This window comes from Hyla sarda, chromosome 8, assembly GCF_029499605.1.
Source record: "Hyla sarda isolate aHylSar1 chromosome 8, aHylSar1.hap1, whole genome shotgun sequence".
NCBI classification, from domain to species: Eukaryota; Metazoa; Chordata; class Amphibia; order Anura; family Hylidae; genus Hyla; species Hyla sarda.
This window is the reverse complement of record NC_079196.1, coordinates 42780069-42802332: the sequence shown is the minus strand read 5'-3', so window position 1 is coordinate 42802332 and position 22264 is coordinate 42780069. Positions and strand designations below refer to the sequence as shown.

At 41.1% G+C, this 22264-nt stretch overlaps 1 protein-coding gene across 4 annotated transcripts in view; it reads right to left on the bottom strand.

Moving 5' to 3' along the window:
- The window catches only part of SLC4A10 (solute carrier family 4 member 10), a 309487-nt gene that overhangs the window by 106311 nt on the left and 180912 nt on the right, over positions 1 to 22264 (bottom strand). For all 4 annotated transcript variants that reach the window (XM_056535524.1, XM_056535523.1, XM_056535526.1 and 1 more), the window contains exon 6: positions 13081 to 13269. In XM_056535524.1, the coding sequence (XP_056391499.1) occupies positions 13081 to 13269 (189 nt within the window). The remainder of the gene's footprint in view (positions 1 to 13080; positions 13270 to 22264) is intronic.

Here is a 22264-nt window from a genome sequence, read left to right as displayed (position 1 = left end):
TTTTTATTAATAGGTCAGGAGAGGGGACGGGTTCAGCTAATTTTCACTGGATGTCCTATATTCAGACATCCAGGAAAACAGGAGTAGTAAGCATCCCGGTCAAGACTGTTGAACTGACGAGGAGGTGGTGAACTAAGAAAACTACCATTGATACTACAGATGGAAGACTGTAGACACCTTTGCAGTGCTTTTTTTTATTGTTAATTCTGAATAGAGAATTTAGGAACTTTCTAAATAGTCTCCATTAGAAATTTCCTACCATTTAGCTGCTATTCATGGAAAGATGAGATACATATCTCAGACAGACTTTCTTATCTCTCAATGCACAGAAAGCAGCAGGGATGGGAAGGGGGTTACACCCCAGTTTTAATTGAGGACAGGAGGGAATACATGGAGGGAAGTTCACACAGGCTGTAGATAGGGAGGAGAGAACACAAAAGACAATTTGCAGGAAATAACTACATGGGCAAGCTTTAAGTTATAGAAGAGAAACTAATAATATTTTTAACAAAGATCTATGGAGAAAGTGTTTTTGAACTACAATAATTTAAAAACAGTACCAAAAAAACAGTACCAATGTAATAAAAAAAATAAAAAAAAGGTTAAAAAAATTATTTTCAAATATGTCCATAACTTTGAGTAGAGATGTAGCCATGGTTATCTTGAACGGGTAACACAACTTGTTAACTTTAACACTATGGGGTATGCTGATGCACCAAAAATTATTATCATAATTTATTTAACTGAGAAGTAATGTTAAAAATAGGTTAGTTCAATGTTACATAGTTACATAGTTACATAGTTAGTACGGTCGAAAAAAGATATATGTCCATCAAGTTCAACCAGGGAATTAAGGGGTAGGGGTGTGGCGCAATATTGGGGAAGGGATGAGATTTTATATTTCTTCATAAGCATTAATGTTATTTTGTTCCAGGAATGTATCTAATCCCGTTTTAAAGCTGTACCCGTTTAGGGTAACTGATCTCAACTTCAGGAGTGCATTAAAAATATCTTTATTTTAAGATGGTGCTGGCTACATATGTAATCAGTACCATGACACCTTAAATTAGATCATCTATGGAAATATTGCCCTTATACCATGAGGTGGCCCACAAAAGGATCACAAAAGTGCCATGGGGACATGTTATGTGAGCTCTGTAGAGTTATTATAAGAAAAAGTTATAACTTTTATGTATCTGTGGATGTTATGAGAATTATTTACATAAAGCAACTTCTATTTTATCTGCAGCAATTGTTATCAGTATATAGCAAAGGTTCATTTCCCAAAACATAATATCCATCACAAATCTTCTACCTCTCATGTAATGCTTTGCTTGGCTAAAGATTCCAATTTCTCCATGTAGAAATGTTGTGATATATAATACAGCTCTAGAGACAGCATTAGTACAATGAGTTATGAGATTTCAAGATAGCATGCGTATTATTCAGATCAGGCCCGCTAAATGATTGTCCGGGTTCTTTTCCTAGTAGAGGTTATGCACAGCGTTCTACTGTCTATTTCCTAGGCAACGCATTATACAATGTACTAAGATTAAGTGACATTGAAAATTAAGCGATTATGTTACACATTAGGGTTTCATGACAATGTCTGATGGTGAATAGAAAAACATAACATTCACTGTAAAGCACAAACCCTAAACATAAAATCACACATTTCCTATGTTGTAATGGTGGAAAAAAAAAGTACTTGCAGTTTTATAGTTGAAGGAATATATGAGAATAAAATTTGAATATTTGAAACTATATATATATGAGATCAGAAATTTCAATAGGGCCTTTGACTGCAGAGCCATATGCATCATAGAAGGGCAGAAATACTAGTGGATAGTTAATGGTAGCATTTTTTTTATGTTGCTAAAAGCAATGCATTGTAGAAAGAATTTATCATGTGATTTCTGTGCAGAAGTGATGTGAACAGGACACAGATTTGAAGACAATCTTCATTAATAGGATGAATGGTCCTGCAGTCACTAAGGGAAAGCTCCCAGCACTAAATATGACAAATGGTACAAAGGGACAAAACCAGTGTTTTATTTACAAGGTGAAGGGGCTTCATATTTAACCTTTATTGAGAATTAGTAATAAAAATCCCCAAATAATATATATTTATAATGGGAGCATATCTTCTTTCTTTGGAGGTTACCTCCAAGATGGTCACCTAGCCATAAGTAGCCACAGAGCTGTAACCCCTTCTGATATTCATTTAAAGGGGTACTACATTGGCCAGTGCCACTGTGTGCACGCTACGGGGGTCAGCCATGCCCCTTCAATGCAAGTCTATGGGAGGGGGAATGGCGGCCACCACGCCCCCTCCCATAGACTTGCATTGAGGGGGCGTGGCCAATCCCTACAGCGCGCACATAGCACTCGGAACTAAATGTTCCGAACGCTGGCTAGTGGCGTACCCCTTTAAAGCTCTACACTATAGACTTGGCACATTCATTGTTTCTCTTTAGGTACCCTCCGGATGGCTACAATCTCCTTTCTTCCATCTGGATGCTACAATCTGTGCATTATATTATGGACTGTCTGTACGCACAGTTGCTTCAATCACTATAGCGGCTAACTTCATATTTTGCATAAAATCATGATTATGTAGTACAGGGGGTTTGCATGTATTGTACTCAGACTAGTTGTAGAAGATAAATGTGCTCACTTACATCAATGTGTATTTTAGGTCTGATTTCTGACACTATTTCTGAATTGGACTTTACACTTTGCTGTGCTATGGGTCTTTTGTGCTTATCTCTGATGATATAAACCGTGGCAGAAATGTGTCTGAAGAAGTGCTGCTGATTAGAACATAGGGCCATCCATTAGCTGACTGTATTTACATCTGGTTGTGTACTAGTGACATTGATTCTTTGTGTACTAGTGAAATCAATATTTATCAGGACTTGGAAATACTGAGGTCCAGGAAAAAAAAGTTATATTTTGATTTGGAAATAATTTTATTATTGGTTGTGGGATTACACAAACACAAAAACTATTATAAATTCATAGATTTTTATTATTAATAATCAATAAAAATTTAGAATTAGGCACTATCGTAGGGGTTTTGTCCATTGGTACGATTTGTTAAACAGGACACAGATTTGGAAAAAATAGAATGGGGAGGCTCTCTTATACTAAAACAACAGTGCGTAGACCGGGCAACTAGTAAAACACCAACCGCAGGTGTCAATAAAATAATAAATAGAAATAACAAATGTAACAAATGTAACTGTGCTCAAGATCTGAATACATAGCAAATATTTTATTAAGATAATTAAAAGGATATATTTGTCAACATTAGGGGGAAGTATTGTGTAATGTTGACAAATATATCCTTTTATTATCTTAATAAAATATTTTCCATGAGAACTAGTTGCATTGTTATTTCTAGGACACAGATTTTCCAGAAACTTCTCTGTCTGTAATGCACTAAAATGTTATGTAAAAATACAGGTTGCAGCTGCCCAAAGACATCTATGGAAAGAGGAGGAAGAGAAAGTATCTGGAGTGACACAGAGAAAGGACTGTGGTTTGCAGTGATTGCTATATCTCACTCCAGTGATGGATTCACAGCTTATACTGCTCAGTGCTGCTCCATAACGTTGTCAGGGCTGCTGCTTCTGAGGGTGTGCTATATGACACAGGGGATGAGGACCCTCTCTTTTGTGTTTGCAGTGTATGTGATCATGAAAGCAGCTGCCATATGCAAGTTATATAATATACATAAATAGTGCTACTTCTAATTTACATGCATTTGTTAGCTTATCATGAAAAATATAAGTATAAATTAATAGAAAAATATGGCATTGGCTTTCATTTTTATAAAGCCCCTAAAATGCGTTTTCCAACACAAGTTAAAGCATGGCCAAATATAAGGGGTTTAACTGATAATCAGATACACAATCTGGGTGTTCAGTTGTTTAAAAGGGTTATCCAGCCAAAGACATCTTATCCCCTATCCAAAGGATCTCCGTGCAGCACCCGCATTGGAGACATGACGTAACGCCATGCCCTCTCATGACTTCATGCCACACCCCCTCCTTTGGATAGGGGATGAGATGTCTTTGGCCGGATAACCCCTTTAAGGGGTTTTCCAATAAAAGACACTCATCCACAGCATAATGAGTATCTGATTGGTGGGGGTTCAAACATTGGGACCTCCACCGTTCACGAGAACAGGGTCCTATATCCTCCTGATTGAAAGGAACAGCAGTTCGACATGCACTCTGCCACTATCTTTAAAGGGGTACTCTGCCCCTAGACATCTTATCCCCTTTCCAAAGGATAGGACCTTTGCTCCGTGTCGGATGACTGGCCATGCGGTGCGGAGGCTTGATCCAGTTTTATCTATATACTGGTGTCACCATTCACTGCATTCCTGTCTGCAATGGGAAGAAAGGCAATACTGGGAAATGTACAGGAATTCTCAGCTTAGTTATGGGATTATTTTAAAATATAGATAGTAAAATGGAAAATTACAAAAAACATCACCAAAAATTACAAGTCAAATAAAGTTGACATAAAAACTTTATTTAAAGGGGTACTCCACTGCCCCAGTATCTGGAACATTTAGTTCTGAAAGCTGGGTGCGGGCTGTGACATCACGACCATGCCCCTTGTGACATCACTCCAATGCACTAAAAGGGGGCATGGTGTGACGTCACAACGGGCGTTGCCATGAAGTCACAACCCTCGAAGCCCGCACCCTGTGTTCAGAACAAAATGTTTTGGACATTGGGGCAGTGGAGTACCTCTTTAAACAATACGACATTTTACTGATGACATATTGCCTTTAATGCTGGATTTCTCTGAACACAAGAAGCTACTATCTATAAAATATCATTGTGTCCTCAGACTAACAATATTCTTTTTTATGTTTTTCTCAATTGAATGACTCATTCTTCTTTAACTCTGATGCATTAGCGACGTGCCCTAGGAGAGCACAATCCGTCGTCCATCATTGTAATGGCATGATTTAGCGCAGTGACCTGCAGATCAGTGTGGCTCTGGGCGCTGTGAAGTTTTCTTGCTGCTAATACAATTTAATGTCGTATCACAAGAAAATGGCATTGTCTCATTTAGCTTGTATAATATGGACTGATCTTATTATGTAGAAAGGCTATAATACATGCTGGATACATTACAAAGACCTTGTAGAGTTCCAGGAGGATATTAAAGTCATATAATGTATACATATATACAAAAAATATATCTAAATACAATATACAGTCCTATGAGGCGTTGAGTTCCAAACGATGTATGCGGGCTTCCGTGTTCATGTCCGCCCCCTCGTGAAGTCACGTTATGCCCACCCCCTCAATGGAAGTCTATGGGAGTGGGCATAACGTCACGAGGGATCGGGGATCGGGCGTGAACATGGAAGCCCGCATACAGCGTTCGGAACTCAATGTTCCGGATGCTGGGGAGCGGAGTAACCCTTTAAGGCACTGTGTGTTTGGAATGTTGCAACATGAATTATAGTATGCGGATGACAAGCAAAAATCTCATTGAACAGCAGATAACCCTAGCTATTCTTCAGAAGGTATATTGGTGATATACCAGCAATGAAAAGACGAAAATATCCATCTGTTACAGTTTTTTGAGTAGAAAACCAGCATCAATTGTACCTGTCAATAAATGTAAATATGGATATATCACAGTACAGATCTGCTTGTTCTGGTTGACTTCTATGTTTTAGCTCAAGCCCACCGTAATCTCAAAAGGAAATAACATTTCTTATCAAAGTAAGAGAAGAATCATTATTACAATCAATTGAAATTCAATGAGAAAAACAAGATTAACTCGTCGCACCAATTTTAGTTGAAACACATTTGAAACACCAGTTACTTCCAGAGCAGCACTCAAAATTCCTCAGGTATCTTGTTATCTCTTAACCTTGCCATACACTTTAGATAGAGTATACTTGTTTATCCAACGGGATATTTCTTCCAAAGTCAACATAAAATTGCAAGATACATGTTCGGGTTGGCCAAGAATTTATGTTTTTTTCAGTGGAGAGGGGAGATGAGGGGGGTCTGGCAACTACAATGGGAAAAAAAGATTGGGTATGCTTCAGTACTTTTCCTGAATCTATAGGTTATTTTACTATTTTATGTGGTCTTTTATGCTTTTCTCCTGCTTCTGATGTAAACTGCCAGCTTTGTTGTCTTCCATTGACCAACTACGGTACTTGTTTGATCTACATCCTTTAACAAACTTCAAGTTCCTGTGTACACTCTTCCTGGGAATTCAGCCTACTTTTTTTCCCTTACACTATGTTGAACTGGTTATAATCAAAAAGATGTAGTGGGAGAGAAATAGAGTATTGCCCCTTGCTGTCTGGCTGTCGAGCTGTACAGCATTGTATAGGGAAATGAGATCTAATGTGACACACCAGTGGTTTATGAGATTTATACACAGTATATAATACAGCTACTGAACACTCTGCTCCATTAAAATTCATGTGGTGAAAACCTGACAACAATCTATAATAAATGCTTCATATCCCCCATTCTTGACAGTCAACATGAGAACATTTTCTGACTTAATTAATACTTTAAAAGTTGCCTGAAATTAAATTTACTGAAAAAAAATCATATTAAAGGCAAAAAAGCTTCTTGAAAGCTGAAACTGTTCTAAAAGTAAAGTGGGTTGTACCAGAACAGAACTGTGCTAAAAATGTCAATCTGCTATTACATTTACATATCTTTGTTTCTTATATGGAATCACTGGTAAAAGCTTAAAAAAGGATTTGTGTGTGACAGCCAAGCTTTGAAAATGATTTTATTAATAAAGTGAATCATAACATAATAATACTGGTGATATTAGGACATGACCTTTCCAAGTGTCCTAGTAAGTGTGTTTCTGGGTACCAAAAGCAAAAATACATAAAAGTAATTTAAAAAATAAACCCGTAAATAATAACAAAATGTGTTGTGAAAAGAGTGAACCAGGATTGAAGATAATGGAACTGACCTGTAATGCCAAGCACAACCTGAGGACAGGTATGGCACAGATTTTCTTAAGAATGCTAATTTTCTTATCTAATCCTGGAAAACTTCTTTAACAACACAGCCATTCTGATATTTTATCTAGAGATGAGCGAACTTACAGTAAATTTGATTCGTCACGAACCTCTCAGCTCGGCAGTTGATGACTTTTCCTGCAAAAATTAGTTCAGCTTTCCGGTGCCCCGGTGGGCTGGAAAAGGTGGATACAGTCCTAGGAGACTCTTTCCTAGGACTGTATCCACCTTTTCCAGCCCACCGGAGCACCGGAAAGCTGAACTTATTTATGCAGGAAAAGTCAGCAACCGCCAAGCTGAGAAGTTCATGACAAATTGAATTTACTGTAAGTTCGCTCATCTCTAATTTTATCCGTTAGGTGTGATGTTCTGATGTGTCCACCCTTTCCTGAACCGGGTTAAGTTAGGCCTTGTTAACATCTGCGTCGGAGACAGGAGCCTCCATTGTAAATTCAATCAAACATCGTAGACAAAATAGTACAGTATGCAGCACTGTTTTTCTGGTAAAATGGTGGATACTGTGACAGTAACTTGGTGAACCCCATTAACGTTTTTTTTTTTTTAAATCAACTGGTGTCAGAAAGTTAAACAGATTTGTAAATTAGAAAATATATAGGTATGTGCAGCTCACAATTAATACACACCGAGGTCAAACTGGGCAAGCAACTATACCTTAATCGCTAGAAAAGGGAAAACCAAAAGACTGAATGTAGCCCGAACCTTCTAGATGAGTGTATAGAAATGAATGATTGTGGATCGTGCTTCAATAATAATCAGTAATTTATTAAAAATATGAATAAAATTAGGTACTTCTCACAGGGCCCTTGTGAGAAGAACATACATGATAAAAGCAACCTAACAGTATAATTTATGCATAAGATAATTATAACAATAATACTGGCAAAAATTAGCTTCTATTTTATGACAAAAAATGGGAACTGTACAAGACAAGCAAGTTGAGCAAGATTTGATAGTGAATTATTTTGCTCTTGTAGATATTCAGGGTAGATATGTCCCTTTTGCATGCAATATCAGACATGCAAAAGGGACATATCTACCCTGAATATCTACAAGAGCAAAATAATTCACTATCAAATCTTGCTCAACTTGCTTGTCTTGTACAGTTCCCATTTTTTGTCATAAAATAGAAGCTAATTTTTGCCAGTATTATTGTTATAATTATCTTATGCATAAATTATACTGTTAGGTTGCTTTTATCATGTATGTTCTTCTCACAAGGGCCCTGTGAGAAGTACCTAATTTTATTCATATTTTTAATAAATTACTGATTATTATTGAAGCACGATCCATGATCATTCATTTCTATATACTCACCTAGAAGGTCCGGGCTACATTCAGTCTTTTAGATTTGTAAATTTTTTCTATTAAAATTTTTTAATCCTTCCAGTACTTATTAGCTGTTGAATACTACAGAGGAAATAATTTTCTTTTTGGAACACAGTGCTCTATGCTGACATCATGACCACATTGCTCTCTGCTGACATCTCTGTCCATTTTAGGAACTGTCCAGAGCAGCATATGTTTTCTGTGGGGATTTTCTCCTACTCTGGACAGTTCTTAAAATGGACAGAGATGTCAGCAGAGAGCACTGTGGTCATGAGGTCAGCAGAGAGCTCTGTGTTCCAAAAAGAAAACTATTTCCTCTGTCGTATTCAGCAGCTAATAAGTACTGGAAGGATTGAGATTTTTTAATAGAAGTAAATTTACAAATCTGTTTAACTTTCTGGCACCAGTTGATTAAAAGAAAAAAAGTTTTCCACCGGAGTACCCCTTTAAGGCCTTTAGTTAATCATACTGTTCCCAAAGCTTTCACATAAAGCTAGGACTGAAGCCTTCACCCCACATACAATGAGCGCAATTCGTGACTGTGTCTGTGTAGAGATCTGTAATCCTGGGCATTCTTCAGATAGTTACCTAGTAATTTGTTCCTGAATTAACAGTATAAAAGAAATAATATGATATACACAATGAATCAGAGCTCAAAAGCATCTACTGATGACTCTAACAAAGAGTTAAGAACCTATTACGTAACATTATCTTTTACCTTCTTAAAATGCAACTCCAGCAGGAGGATATATGTTTACCTTCTTGCCACCACCGGAGGCATCAGAGCCCAAAACTTGCACAAGACTACAGTGTTAAATCTACAGGTTTGGTGAAAGTCCCATAATCTTGCACAAGTCTTGAAGAAGGCACAAAAATTTAAGCAAATCACTGGAGTTGCACTTAAAAGATGTTGGGGGGTATTTATCAAAGGATTTATGTGTGTTTTTTTTTTCACGTAACTTTGGCGCAATACTTTGGCGCAGTGTCTTTTTGCGCCAAAGTTTGGCGCACCTTCTCCACTGTCGTTTTTACAACTTTCTCAAAATCACACGGTCTTTTGTGTGATTTCAACTTTAGTCAGTAATTCAGCATTTGCGCCAATCGATCTTTGGCGCAATTTTGCGCCTTTAGGGGTTTTTTTTTTGGCGCAAATCACCGCCAAGAAATTTTGCACATGGAAAACACACTTAGCAATGTCAGAAAATGTAAAGGCGTCAAAATCCATAAAAAAAAAAAAAATTTTGTGAAACCAGCGACGCCTCTGGAGCTGCACAATACTATCCTGTGACATAGTTGTCTCTGAAGAACCTTCACCCTCCGTTGAGCCAGCATTGGACATGGCCGCACAGGTTCAGGAAAGGTAAAGCACTAAAGCAGTGGTCTCCAACCTGCGGACCTCCAGATGTTGCAAAACTACAACTCCCAGCATGCCCGGACAGCCGTTGGCTGTCCGGGCATGCTGGGAATTGTAGTTTTGCAACATCTGGAGGTCCGCAGGTTGAAGACCACTGCACTAAAGTAACCAAAAAAAAAAAAAAACTACTCAAGTTGAAAATAAAATCCATTTCACATAGTGGCTATAAAAAAAATAACTCACGTCGCTTGCTGATATACTGCAGGAGGGACTCCGAAATGGCTGCTCTACAGGGTAAAATACACGTCCTCTGTGGTGGTAAGTTCTGTGTAAAAGGCGCTGTGAACGGCTGATTTCAACATTTGAGCCAAAATTACTAAAAACTTTTACCGAATGATAAATTTGGTGCATGTCCACGAAAACCAAAGTGAAAAAAAAAGGGTAAAAAGAAACCGTCAACAGGTAAAATTGATAAATACCCCCACACCGTTGTCTCCATAAAGACATATGGAGCAATAAATAAAAAGTCTGGTAAAGTCTTATTGTGTTTCTTGCTTGATATTTTAAAGAACATCTAGAAACAAAAGGTTCCCAAGGATTCCCAATGTTATTACTCTATAACAATTCCCTTCTGGACCTTAGTCCATTAGGGACTGAATCCCTATTTCTAGGGAACCCCCCCCCCTAAAATATATGATATTTTAAAGTGATGCACGCTGTCAATTATTTGATGTGTTGTAAATAGAGATGAGCGAACTTACAGTAAATTCGATTCGTCACAAACTTCTCGGCTCGGCAGTTGATGACTTTTCCTGCATAAATTAGTTCAGCTTTCGGGTGCTCCCGTGGGCTGGAAAAGGTGGATACAGTCCTAGGAGACTCTTTCCTAGGACTGTATCCACCTTTTCCAGCCACCGGAGCACCTGAAGGCTGAACTAATTTATGCAGGAAAAGTCATCAACTGCCGAGCCGAGAAGTTCGTGATGAATCGAATTTACTGTAAGTTCGCTCATCTCTAGTTGTAAACATTTCCCTGTGCCAAAATATCTCTTTTTTTTCTACAGGTCGCAGACCTCAAATAAATGTTATCAATCCTAGTGATGTTGATAGAACCTGTGGTCAATGAAAGTTGGCCTTGTTAAGTTGCCCAAAAAATTATTGAATTGGTTGGAATGTCCATGCACTAGATGTGTATCCTCCTACGAAAATAAAAATCTGTTCCAAATAGAAAAAGTCCACTCTCCAGCCCTAAACTTTATTGCTCCATAGCTGATAATACACGGGAGGACAAGTAAAACACCAACATACAGAAGTTGAGAGCTGGATTCATGAGTACCATGGACATTTTGTACTTATAAGTGTATCTGAATTTATAATATCTATTCCCATTAAAGGGGTATTCCGCCCCGAGACATCTTATCCCCTATCCAAAGGATAGGGGATAAGATGTCAGATCGCCGCGGTCCCGCTGCTGGGAGCCCTGGGATCCCCGCTGCAGCACCGTGCTATCATTACTGCGCAGAGTGAGTTTGCTCTCCACGTAATGATGGACGGTACAGGGGCCGGAGCATCGTTACATCACGGCTCCGCCCCTCGTGATGTCACGGCCCACCCCTTTCAATACAAGTCTATGGGAGGGGGCGTAGCGGTCGTCACGCCCCCTCCCATAGACTTGCATTAAGGGGACGGGCCGTGATGTTACGAGGGGCGGAGCCATGACGTCAGGCTTCTCCGTCCCCCGTATCGCCCGTCATTACGCACAGAGCGAACTCGCTCTGTGCTGTAATGAGAGCGGGGTGCTGCAGCGGGGATCCCAGGGCTCCCCAGCAGCGGGACCACGGCGATCTGACATCTTATCCCCTATCCTTTGGATAGGGGATAAGATGTCTAGGGGCGGAATACCCCTTTAAGCGCTGTGATCTGCTGAGCACTTTTCTCTGCTTCTGGTGCAGTATGGCGTTGTTGGATTTTTGGTGGTGCTGATCATATTTAATTAGCATTAACGTGGATCTGTCAACTAAGTATGCTGCCCTATATAAGGAAACTGTATAATGAGTCCATTCTCCTATTAGCCAAAAGGGTTAATAGCAGTAATACTAATTTAAAAAAAAAAACAGTAGTTATTCATAAAGAGAGAGCAATCCCACCTCCCTCTCCATGAATAAACAGCAGCTTCTCAATCATCACTAGGATAGGGCAGGGGAGACGAGGGAAGCGATAGCTGACTCACAACATCTGCCATTTTGCTACTTTAGCTGTCAGATCCAGGTTACTTTTCAGTAACAACGGAATGTTGGCGCTAATGTGGGGGGAAAAAAAAGCTTATTTTCTGCTGATCTTTAGTTTGACAATGAATGACAGTGATTGAGTGTCTATGGTCAGCCCCAGTTCAATTATCTTTACTTACTTGGTCAAATGTTTAGAAGCACAGACTATAAAAACTGTGAACTGAGACAGTTATGGTATTCTCACCAAATGGAATTGTAAGGGATTGTCCAGCAGAAAGTGTTTTACTAAAAACATACCCAGGCTGCCTAAGCAAAAAAAACTGTACTTACTTCTTACTTGATCCCAATAGTCTCCAGTATCACGTCTCCCGTTCTCTCTGCCATGCTCCACTTCCTGGTGTTAAGGGTCAACACCTCAGAGTGCTGCTCAGTCAATCACATGTGGCCAGTGACTGGCTGAGCAGCAATGTGATGTCTTAAACCCCTATACCAGAAAGTGCAGAGTGGTAAGACTGGGAGCAGCAAAAACCAAAGTCTACAGGGATCGAATGACAGGTAAGTATAGTATTTTTTTTTTTTTTGGCATATTTGGGCATATTTCTAGATTTATTTTTTTTTTTTTTATGGACAACCCCTTTAAAACCTCTCAAATAACAAAGATCTAATTGCAAAAAAAAAAAAAATCCTTCTCTTTATACACTCTGTAAATTGTAAAGCCTATGACTGACTATATGATATATATATGGCTACTCAAATGAGTGTATATATATACGGCTACTCAAATTTACTATATATATATATATATATATATATATATATATATATATATATATATATATATATATCTCAAGTCCACCAGCCTAGGGGTTGCTGCCCCTTCTGGCTCATAGAGGGAAATCCTAGGTGGTAGACCTCCCTTTATGGAATCACTTTGTCCTAATCTGCTGTAGGAAACCCTTTGAAGTATTTCTAATTCTTGAAAAGGCAAAATAAATGAAAAGAATTAAAAACTAACAACAATACACAGACATAATCTGTTCCCAAAATGACCATTCCTAATCACTGTCGTAATCCACAGCAAAAATTACAAATAACATGAACAGAACATTTACCATTTTTGTCCATGGAGTGGGGCTCTGACTGTTTCTTGCCAATGTCAGCAAATGAGCGCACAATAGGGATTCTGTTGCTGAGCTTCTTTTGGTTTTGGTGATAGTGCCTTTTAAGAAGAGCTTCGTGGACTCTATGACGGACGTCTTCACTGAGCTGCCCAGATGCCACTTGCTGATCCAGAATCATATCTGATTGAGAAAAAGTTGGATACATGTTAGTTGTCTTATTCCACATGTGTGCTCTTGATGATGTCATTGAGTCAAATGATGGGCAGCCCTCTGGGGGTAAATGTAGGTGGGGATAGCGCCCAATATAATGTGAGGAACCAAGGCATTCAAATTATCCCAAGCTGTGGTTCAGCAACTTAGAAAATTTGTATTTTATATTTGTGAAATTGAAAATAACATGCAACTTTGCAAATTTGGAGGTTTTGTTCTTTTTAAAAGGTGCACTTTACGTTAAAATGGTAAAATGCTAGCTTTATTTTGTAGGCCACCCCGTGTTCGCATTGCGGGTTGCTGATCATACTTCCGTCTATCACTATTGATGACAGCATTTAAAGGGGTACTCCCGTGGAAAACCTTTTTTTTTTTTAATCAACTGGTGCCAGAAAGTTAAACAGATTTGTATATCACTTCTATTAAAAAATCTTAATCCTTCCAGTACTTTTTAGGGGCTGTATACTAAAGAGAAATCCAAAAATGAAATGCATTTCCTGTGATGTCCTGACCACAGTGCTCTCTGCTGACCTCTGCTGTCCATTTTAGGAACTGTCCAGAGAAGCATATGTTTGCTATGGGGATTTCTCCAGTTCCTAAAATGGACAGCAGAGGTCAGCAGAGAGCACTGCCTTTGCATTTGATTTTTGGATTTCTCTTTAGTATACAGCCCCAAAAAAGTACTGGAAGGATTAAGATTTTTTAATAGAAGGGATTTACAAATCTGTTTAAAGGGGTACTCCGGTGAAAACCTTTTTTCTTTTAAATCAACTGGTGGCAGAAAGTTAAACATATTTGTAAATTACTTCTATTAAAAATCTTAATCCTTCCAGTACTTATTAGTTGCTGAATGCTACAGAGGAAATTCCTTTCTTTTTGGAACACTGATGACATCACGAGCACAGTGCTCTCTGCTGACATCTCTGTCCATTTTAGCAACCGTGCATAACAGATGTATGCTAAGGGCAGCATGGTGGCTCAGTGGTTAGCACTGCTGCCTTGCAGTGCTGGGGAGTTGGGTTCAAATCCCACTAAGGACAACAATAAATAAAACATTATTATTTTTATAATAACGTCGGCAGAGAGAACTGTGCTCGTGATGTCATCAGAGAGCATTTCAAAAAGAAAAGAATTTCCTCTGTACTATTCAGCAGCTAATAAGTACAGGAAGGCTTAAGATTTTTTAATAGAAGTAATTTACAAATATGTCTAACTTTCTGCCACCAGTTGATTTAAAAGAATAAAGGTTTTCACCGGAGTACCCCTTTAACTTTCTGGCACAAGTTGATTTAAAAAAGAAAGTTTTTCATGGGAGTACCCCTTTAAAAATGGCGCTGAGAGCACTGTGGTCAGGACATCACAGGAAATGCATTTCATTTTTGGATTTCTCTTTAGTATACAGCCCCTAAAAAGTACTGGAAGGATTAATATTTTTTAATAGAAGTGATTTACAAATCTGTTTAACTTCCTGGCACCAGTTGATTAAAAAAACATTTTTTTTTCCATGGGAGTATCCCTTTAACCCCTTAACAACGCAGTACGTCCTGGTGATGTGGTACTTAACGCACCAGGACTGTGGATCACAGCCAGGGACCCGCAGGTAATGGCGGACACCCACGATCCCACGGATGTCCGCCATTAACCCCTCAGATGCCGTGATCAATACAGATCACGGCATCTGCAGCATCGCAATCACTTAACAGGATGATCGGATCGCCCGCAGCGCTGCCGCGGCGATCTGATCATCCTGCACGGCAGACGGAGGCGCCTTCACCTGCCTCCGCTGTCTTCCGGGAGTCTTCTGCTCTGATCTGCCTTCCCGCAGACCAGAGCAGAAGATGGCCGATAATCCTGATCAGTGCTGTGTCCTATAAATAGCACTGAACAGGATTAGCAATCGAATGGCCCCTATGGGGACTATAAGAGTGTAAAAATAAAAGTAAAAAAAGTAAAAATAAAAAAATGTGAAAAAACCCCTCCCCCAATAAAAACGTAAATTGTCCCATTTTCACTATTTTACCCCCAAAAAGTGTAAAAAAATGATTTTATATACATATTTGGTATCGCCGTGTGCGTAGATATCCGCACTATTAAAATAAAATGTAAATGATCCTGTACGGTGAATGGCGTGAACGTAAAAAAAAAGAAGTCCAAAATAGCTGCTTTTTTATAACATTTTATTCCCAAAAATTTTTATAAAAAATGTAATAAAAGTTTTGTATAAGCAAATATGGTATTAATAAAAATTACAGATCACGGCGCAAAAAATGAGCCCTCATACCACCGCTTATACGGAAAAATGAAAAAGTTATAGGTCTTCAAAATAGGGGGATTTTAAACGTACTAATTTGGTTAAAAAGTTTGCAATTTTTTTTAAGCGCAACAGTAATAGAAAAGTGTATAATCATGGGTATAATTTTAATCGTATTGACCCAGAGAATAAAAAACACATGTCATTTTTACCATATATTGTACAGCGTGAAAACAAAACCTTCCAAAAATTTGCAAAATTGCGGTTTTCTTTTTAATTTCCCGACACAAATAGTATTTTTTGGTTGCGCCATACATTTTATGGTAAAGTGAGTGATGGCATTACAACGGACAACTGGTCGCGCAAAAAACAAGCCCTCATACTAGTCTGTTGATGAAAATATAAAAGAGTTATGAATTTTTGAAGGGGAGGAGGAAAAAACGAAAGCATAAATATAAAATTGTCTGAGTCCTTAAGGTTCAAATGGGCTTCGTCCGTAAGGGGTTAAGGGGCCAAATTACTGACATCAGCATGATCCCTGATGTCGGGCATTAAAGGTGAGTGTTGGCTGCCCACTATGAAGCAAGCCTTGCTCCGAGGTATGCTTCCTAGCCCCTGAGCATGTTCATATTGTTAATGGTTACTGTTGTTTTAAGAGAACAAGCTTAAATAAGGAAATTTGTAGCATACCTTATCAGAGGAAAATAAATACTTCTTCACCAGTAAAAAAAACAACACCACAGAGCAGTTAGTACAGTACTTCTCCACCTTTAGTTAACCAACACCACAGTGCAGAATTGTTTTTACATGTAGTAAATCAACATCACAGTGTAGCAATACATACTTCTACACTAGTGACAAACCAACACCACAGTGCTGCAGTAAACACGTTCCCACCTCTAGTAAACGAACACAGCAGTGCAGCAGTAAACACTTTCCCACCTCTAGTAAACTAACACAGCAGTGCTGCAGTAAACACGTTCCCACCTCTAGTAAACTAACACAGCAGTGCTGCAGTAAAAACGTTCCCACCTCTAGTAAACTAACACAGCAGTGCAGCAGTAAACACTTTCCCACCTCTAGTAAACTAACACAGCAGTGCAGCAGTAAACACTTTCCCACCTCTAGTAAACTAACACAGCAGTGCTGCAGTAAACACTTTCCCACCTCTAGTAAACTAACACAGCAGTGCAGCAGTAAACACTTTCCCACCTCTAGTAAACTAACACAGCAGTGCTGCAGTAAACACTTTCCCACCTCTAGTAAACTAACACAGCAGTGCAGCAGTAAACACTTTCCCACCTCTAGTAAACTAACACAGCAGTGCAGCAGTAAACACTTTCCCACCTCTAGTAAACTAACACAGCAGTGCTGCAGTAAACACTTTCCCACCTCTAGTAAACTAACACAGCAGTGCAGCAGTAAACACGTTCCCACCTCTAGTAAACTAACACAGCAGTGCAGCAGTAAACACGTTCCCACCTCTAGTAAACTAACACAGCAGTGCAGCAGTAAACACGTTCCCACATCTAGTAAACTAACACAGCAGTGCAGCAGTAAACACGTTCCCACCTCTAGTAAACTAACACAGCAGTGCAGCAGTAAACACGTTCCCACCTCTAGTAAACTAACACAGCAGTGCAGCAGTAAACACTTTCCCACCTCTAGTAAACTAACACAGCAGTGCAGCAGTAAACACTTTCCCACCTCTAGTAAACTAACACAGCAGTGCTGCAGTAAACACTTTCCCACCTCTAGTAAACTAACACAGCAGTGCTGCAGTAAACACTTTCCCACCTCTAGTAAACTAACACAGCAGTGCTGCAGTAAACACTTTCCCACCTCTAGTAAACTAACACAGCAGTGCAGCAGTAAACACTTTCCCACCTCTAGTAAACTAACACAGCAGTGCTGCAGTAAACACTTTCCCACCTCTAGTAAACTAACACAGCAGTGCTGCAGTAAACACTTTCCCACCTCTAGTAAACTAACACAGCAGTGCAGCAGTAAACACGTTCCCACCTCTAGTAAACTAACACAGCAGTGCTGCAGTAAACACGTTCCCACCTCTAGTAAACTAACACAGCAGTGCAGCAGTAAACACGTTCCCACCTCTAGTAAACTAACACAGCAGTGCAGCAGTAAACACGTTCCCACCTCTAGTAAACTAACACAGCAGTGCAGCAGTAAACACTTTCCCACCTCTAGTAAACTAACACAGCAGTGCAGCAGTAAACACTTTCTCACCTCTAGTAAACTAACACAGCAGTGCAGCAGTAAACACTTTCCCACCTCTAGTAAACTAACACAGCAGTGCAGCAGTAAACACTTTCCCACCTCTAGTAAACTAACACAGCAGTGCAGCAGTAAACACTTTCCCACCTCTAGTAAACTAACACAGCAGTGCTGCAGTAAACACTTTCCCACCTCTAGTAAACTAACACAGCAGTGCAGCAGTAAACACTTTCCCACCTCTAGTAAACTAACACAGCAGTGCAGCAGTAAACACTTTCCCACCTCTAGTAAACTAACACAGCAGTGCAGCAGTAAACACTTTCCCACCTCTAGTAAACTAACACAGCAGTGCTGCAGTAAACACTTTCCCACCTCTAGTAAACTAACACAGCAGTGCTGCAGTAAACACTTTCCCACCTCTAGTAAACTAACACAGCAGTACTGCAGTAAATATTTATACACCAGCAACAAACCAAACCAACACCACAGTGCAGCAAAAAATACTTCTCCAACAGTGACAAATCAATACCATGTTGCAGCAATAAATATTTCTCCAGCAGTGACAAAACAACACCACAGTGCAAACCAGCGCCACAGTGCAAACCAACACCACAGTGCAGCTAAAAATACTTATCCAGCAGTGACAAACAAACACCACAGTGCAGCAAAAAATACTTCTCCAACAGACAGTGACAAACCAATATCATGTTGCAGCAATAAATACTTCTCCAGTGACAAACCAACACCACAGTGCCAACCAGCACCACAGTGCAAACCAACACCACAGTGCCAACCAGCACCACAGTGCAGCTAAAAATACTTATCCAGCAGTGACAAACAAACAACAGAGTGCAGCAAAAAATACTTCTCCAACAGACAGTGACAAACCAATATCATGTTGCAGCAATAAATACTTCTCCAGTGACAAACCAACACCACAGTGCAGTTCTGTCCCCATTCTAACTCCTCTATCCGCCTGGCAGTTTCAACCTCATCCTACCCTTCTTCCCTAAGAGTAGCACTGAACTGAGCTATCCTAATAACAGCTGCCCTCTCCCCTCCTCATGTAGCCGTCCCCATTATTCCCTATATTACTTTCTCAATTCCCAGCTCCAAAAGCTGTTGAAGAGGAGTGAGGAGCCCCCAGCAGAAGAAAGTGGACAGTCCAGGAGAGGCTGGAGGTAAAGCAGCACCTCTGTGCTCTCTACACTTGGCTGCACTGAGTGGTTGAAGGACCCACGAGTTCATGGCCCTCAACTCTTTCTATACAGGGAGTTTACACCCATAATGCTACACGACCATCACAACAGGTTAGTAATGAATTGAAGGGGGGAAAAAAATGACTCTCAAAATGGGGGAGATTTATCACAACCTGTGCAAAGGAAGAGCAGTGCAGTTGCCCATAACAACCAATCAGATTGATTATTTCATTTTTAAAAAGGCTTGGGAAAAATAAAAGAAACAATCTGATTGGTTGCTATGGGCAACTGCACTGCTCTTCTTCTACACAGGTTTTGATAAATCTCTCCCAATGTGAGTGGTTGTCATTTTCCTATGCGCACAGTTAGCAGGATCTGAGTTCTACTAATCCAAGAGACAAACCTACCCAGGCCACATGAACTTTTTAAAGTGCTTTTAGCTGATAGCGACAGTGACCTGAACTTTTCAAGTTAAAATGTCTTTATAATTTTGCAATTGCCTCCATGTGTAAATGATGTGGGTGGAAACTCTCAAATTCTTCCCGTCTAGTGTAGAGAATTATTTTATTCTCTGTAAGACAAATACAGTAACACAGGGTAATGTGTGATGTTCCCACTTATCCTGGCAATCTGATGCAAAATGATTCACAAGTAAGAAAATAGATGCATGGATTTTATTTTTATAAATAGGTGTGTTTGACAATACAATCTTTTATTGTCATTTACTGTGTATCATTATAGTATTTAAACCCCTGTAGCCTCTTGTATGCTAGTGAGCCAAGGTGACACCAACTTAGGTTGGCGAAGCTGCCATAAAAAAAATTGTTCCTCAGACCTTGGTTTGCTTTATTTTAACAATCTTGCCAAATTTTAGACCCTGTTTGATATGATAGACCCTGTCTAACAGGTTCTGGACTTTGGTGTTCATTGTTTTAAAAGAAAGAATAATGAAGAATGCTGCGCTATTTATTCCTGTCCAACTGGACCAGTGATTCCCAACTGCGGTGCCGCGATTTTGCCGTGATTTTATTGTAATTTTTTTTTAAAGTCCCGCCCCGGCCTGCGCACTTATGACTGACGACGCAGGGGGGAAGGGAAGCCTGCATGCACACTGCACACACAGCGTCCCCCTGCATCCCCCTCTCCCTTGCGGCGCAGTGATCCGAAAATGGTGCCCTGGGGCGGAATGAGCTGCATCTGCGCCGGAATCCCATGCCTGCCATGGAACTGCAAGCTGTGCAGGCCGGCTTGCCTAAGGTACCGTACCCTTTCCACCCCTCTGTTACCCCTTCTCAACCCTGTCCAAACCCCCACCCCCCCCCCCGACCACTGTCACCTAGGTCCACCTCTACCCCCGCGTCACTCATGTCCACCCCCCCTGTCATCCATGTCCGCCTTGTCCACCTCCCTGTCCATTCCTGTCACACATGTCCATCCCCCCTTGTCACCCATGTCCACCCCCCTGTCACCCCCGTCCACCCTCCTGTCACCCATGTCCCCCTCCTGTCACCCATGTTCACCCTCCTGTCACCCATGTCCACCCCCTGTCACCCATGTTCACCCTCCTATCATCCCAGTCACCCATGTTCACCCTCCTGTCATCCATGTCCGCCTTGTCCACTTCCCTGTGCATTCCTGTCACTCATGTTTACCCCTGTCTACCCCCGTAGTCTACCCTGTCACCCATCTGTCCCTTTGTCACCCCAGTCCACCCCTCTCTGTCACTCCTGTCCCTCTTTTACCCCCTTGTCCACCCCTCTGACCTCCTGTCTCCCATGTCCACCCTCCTGTCATCCATGTCCATCCCCCATCTAACCCTCTGTCACCCATGTTCACCCTCCATTGTCCACCCCTCTGACCACATCCTTGTCACCCATGTCCACCCCTATTCACCCCTCTGTCACCCCTGTCCACCCCTCTGTCACCCCCTATGCACCCATCACCCATGTTCACTCTTCTACACCCATCTGTCACCCTTATACACCTCCATACACCCCTCTGTACACTCCTCTACACCCCTCTGTCACCCATGTTCACTCTTCTACACCAATCTGTCACCCTTGTACACCTCCCTACACCCCTCTTTACACTCCTCTACACCCCTCTGTCACCCATGTACACTGTTCTTCACCCCTCTGTCACCCATGTACACCCATCTATCACCCATGTACACTCCTCTACACCCCTGTCACCCATGTACACTCCTCTACACCCCTCTGTCACCCATGTACACTCCTATACACCCCTCTGTACACTCTTCTACATCCATCTATCACCCATGTACACTCCTCTACACCCCTCTGTACACTCCTCTACACCCCTCTATCACCCATGTACACTCCTCTGCACCCCTCTGTCACCCTAGTACACCTCCATACACCCCTCTCTACACCCTCCTGTCATCCCCGTCACCCATGTTCGTCTTGTCCATTCCCCGGTCCATCCCTGTCACTCATGTTTACCCCCCGTCTACCCCCGTAGTCTACCCTGTCACCCATGTTGTCATGCATTTTGGACACCCCAAAAATGAATCACTATGTTTAATATGTTTTATAGTATAATAGCATGATGTCGGCCATTCTGTGTATTAACCTAAGTAGGACAATTCATCTCCAATCTCTAATGCCAGTCTGGGAGTACAATGCTTCTTGTATCTTTAGCTTATTTATGGTGTTTAGAGAAGAGACTGATAAGGGGTCTGGTTACACTCTCTAGATGACATTATTACCAAGGTAAAGGGGGGTGAATGGAGAGAAAAGTGGTTGTCACGATGCCGGCTGGCAGGAGGTGGATCCTCTGTGCCAGAGAGGGATGGCGAGGACCGTGCTAGTGGACCGGTTCTAAGTCACTACTGGTTTTCACCAGAGCCCGCCGCAAAGCGGGATGGTCTTGCTGCGGCGGTAGTGACCAGGTCGTATCCACTAGCAACGGCTCACCTCTCTGGCTGCCGCGGTACAAGGGAGTAGACAGAAGCAAGGTCGGACGTAGCAGAAGGTCGGGGCAGGCAGCAAGGATCGTAGTCAGGGGCAACGGCAGGAGGTCTGGAACACAGGCTAGGAACACACAAGGAAACGCTTTCACTGGCACGATGGCAACAAGATCCGGCAAGGAAGTGCAGGGGAAGTGAGGTGATATAGGGAAGTGCACAGGTGATCAGACTAATTGGAACCACTGCGCCAATCAGCGGCGCAGTGGCCCTTTAAATCGCAAAGACCCGGCGCGCGCGCGCCCTAAGGAGCGGGGCCGCGCGCGCCGGGACAGGACCGACGGGGAGCGAGTC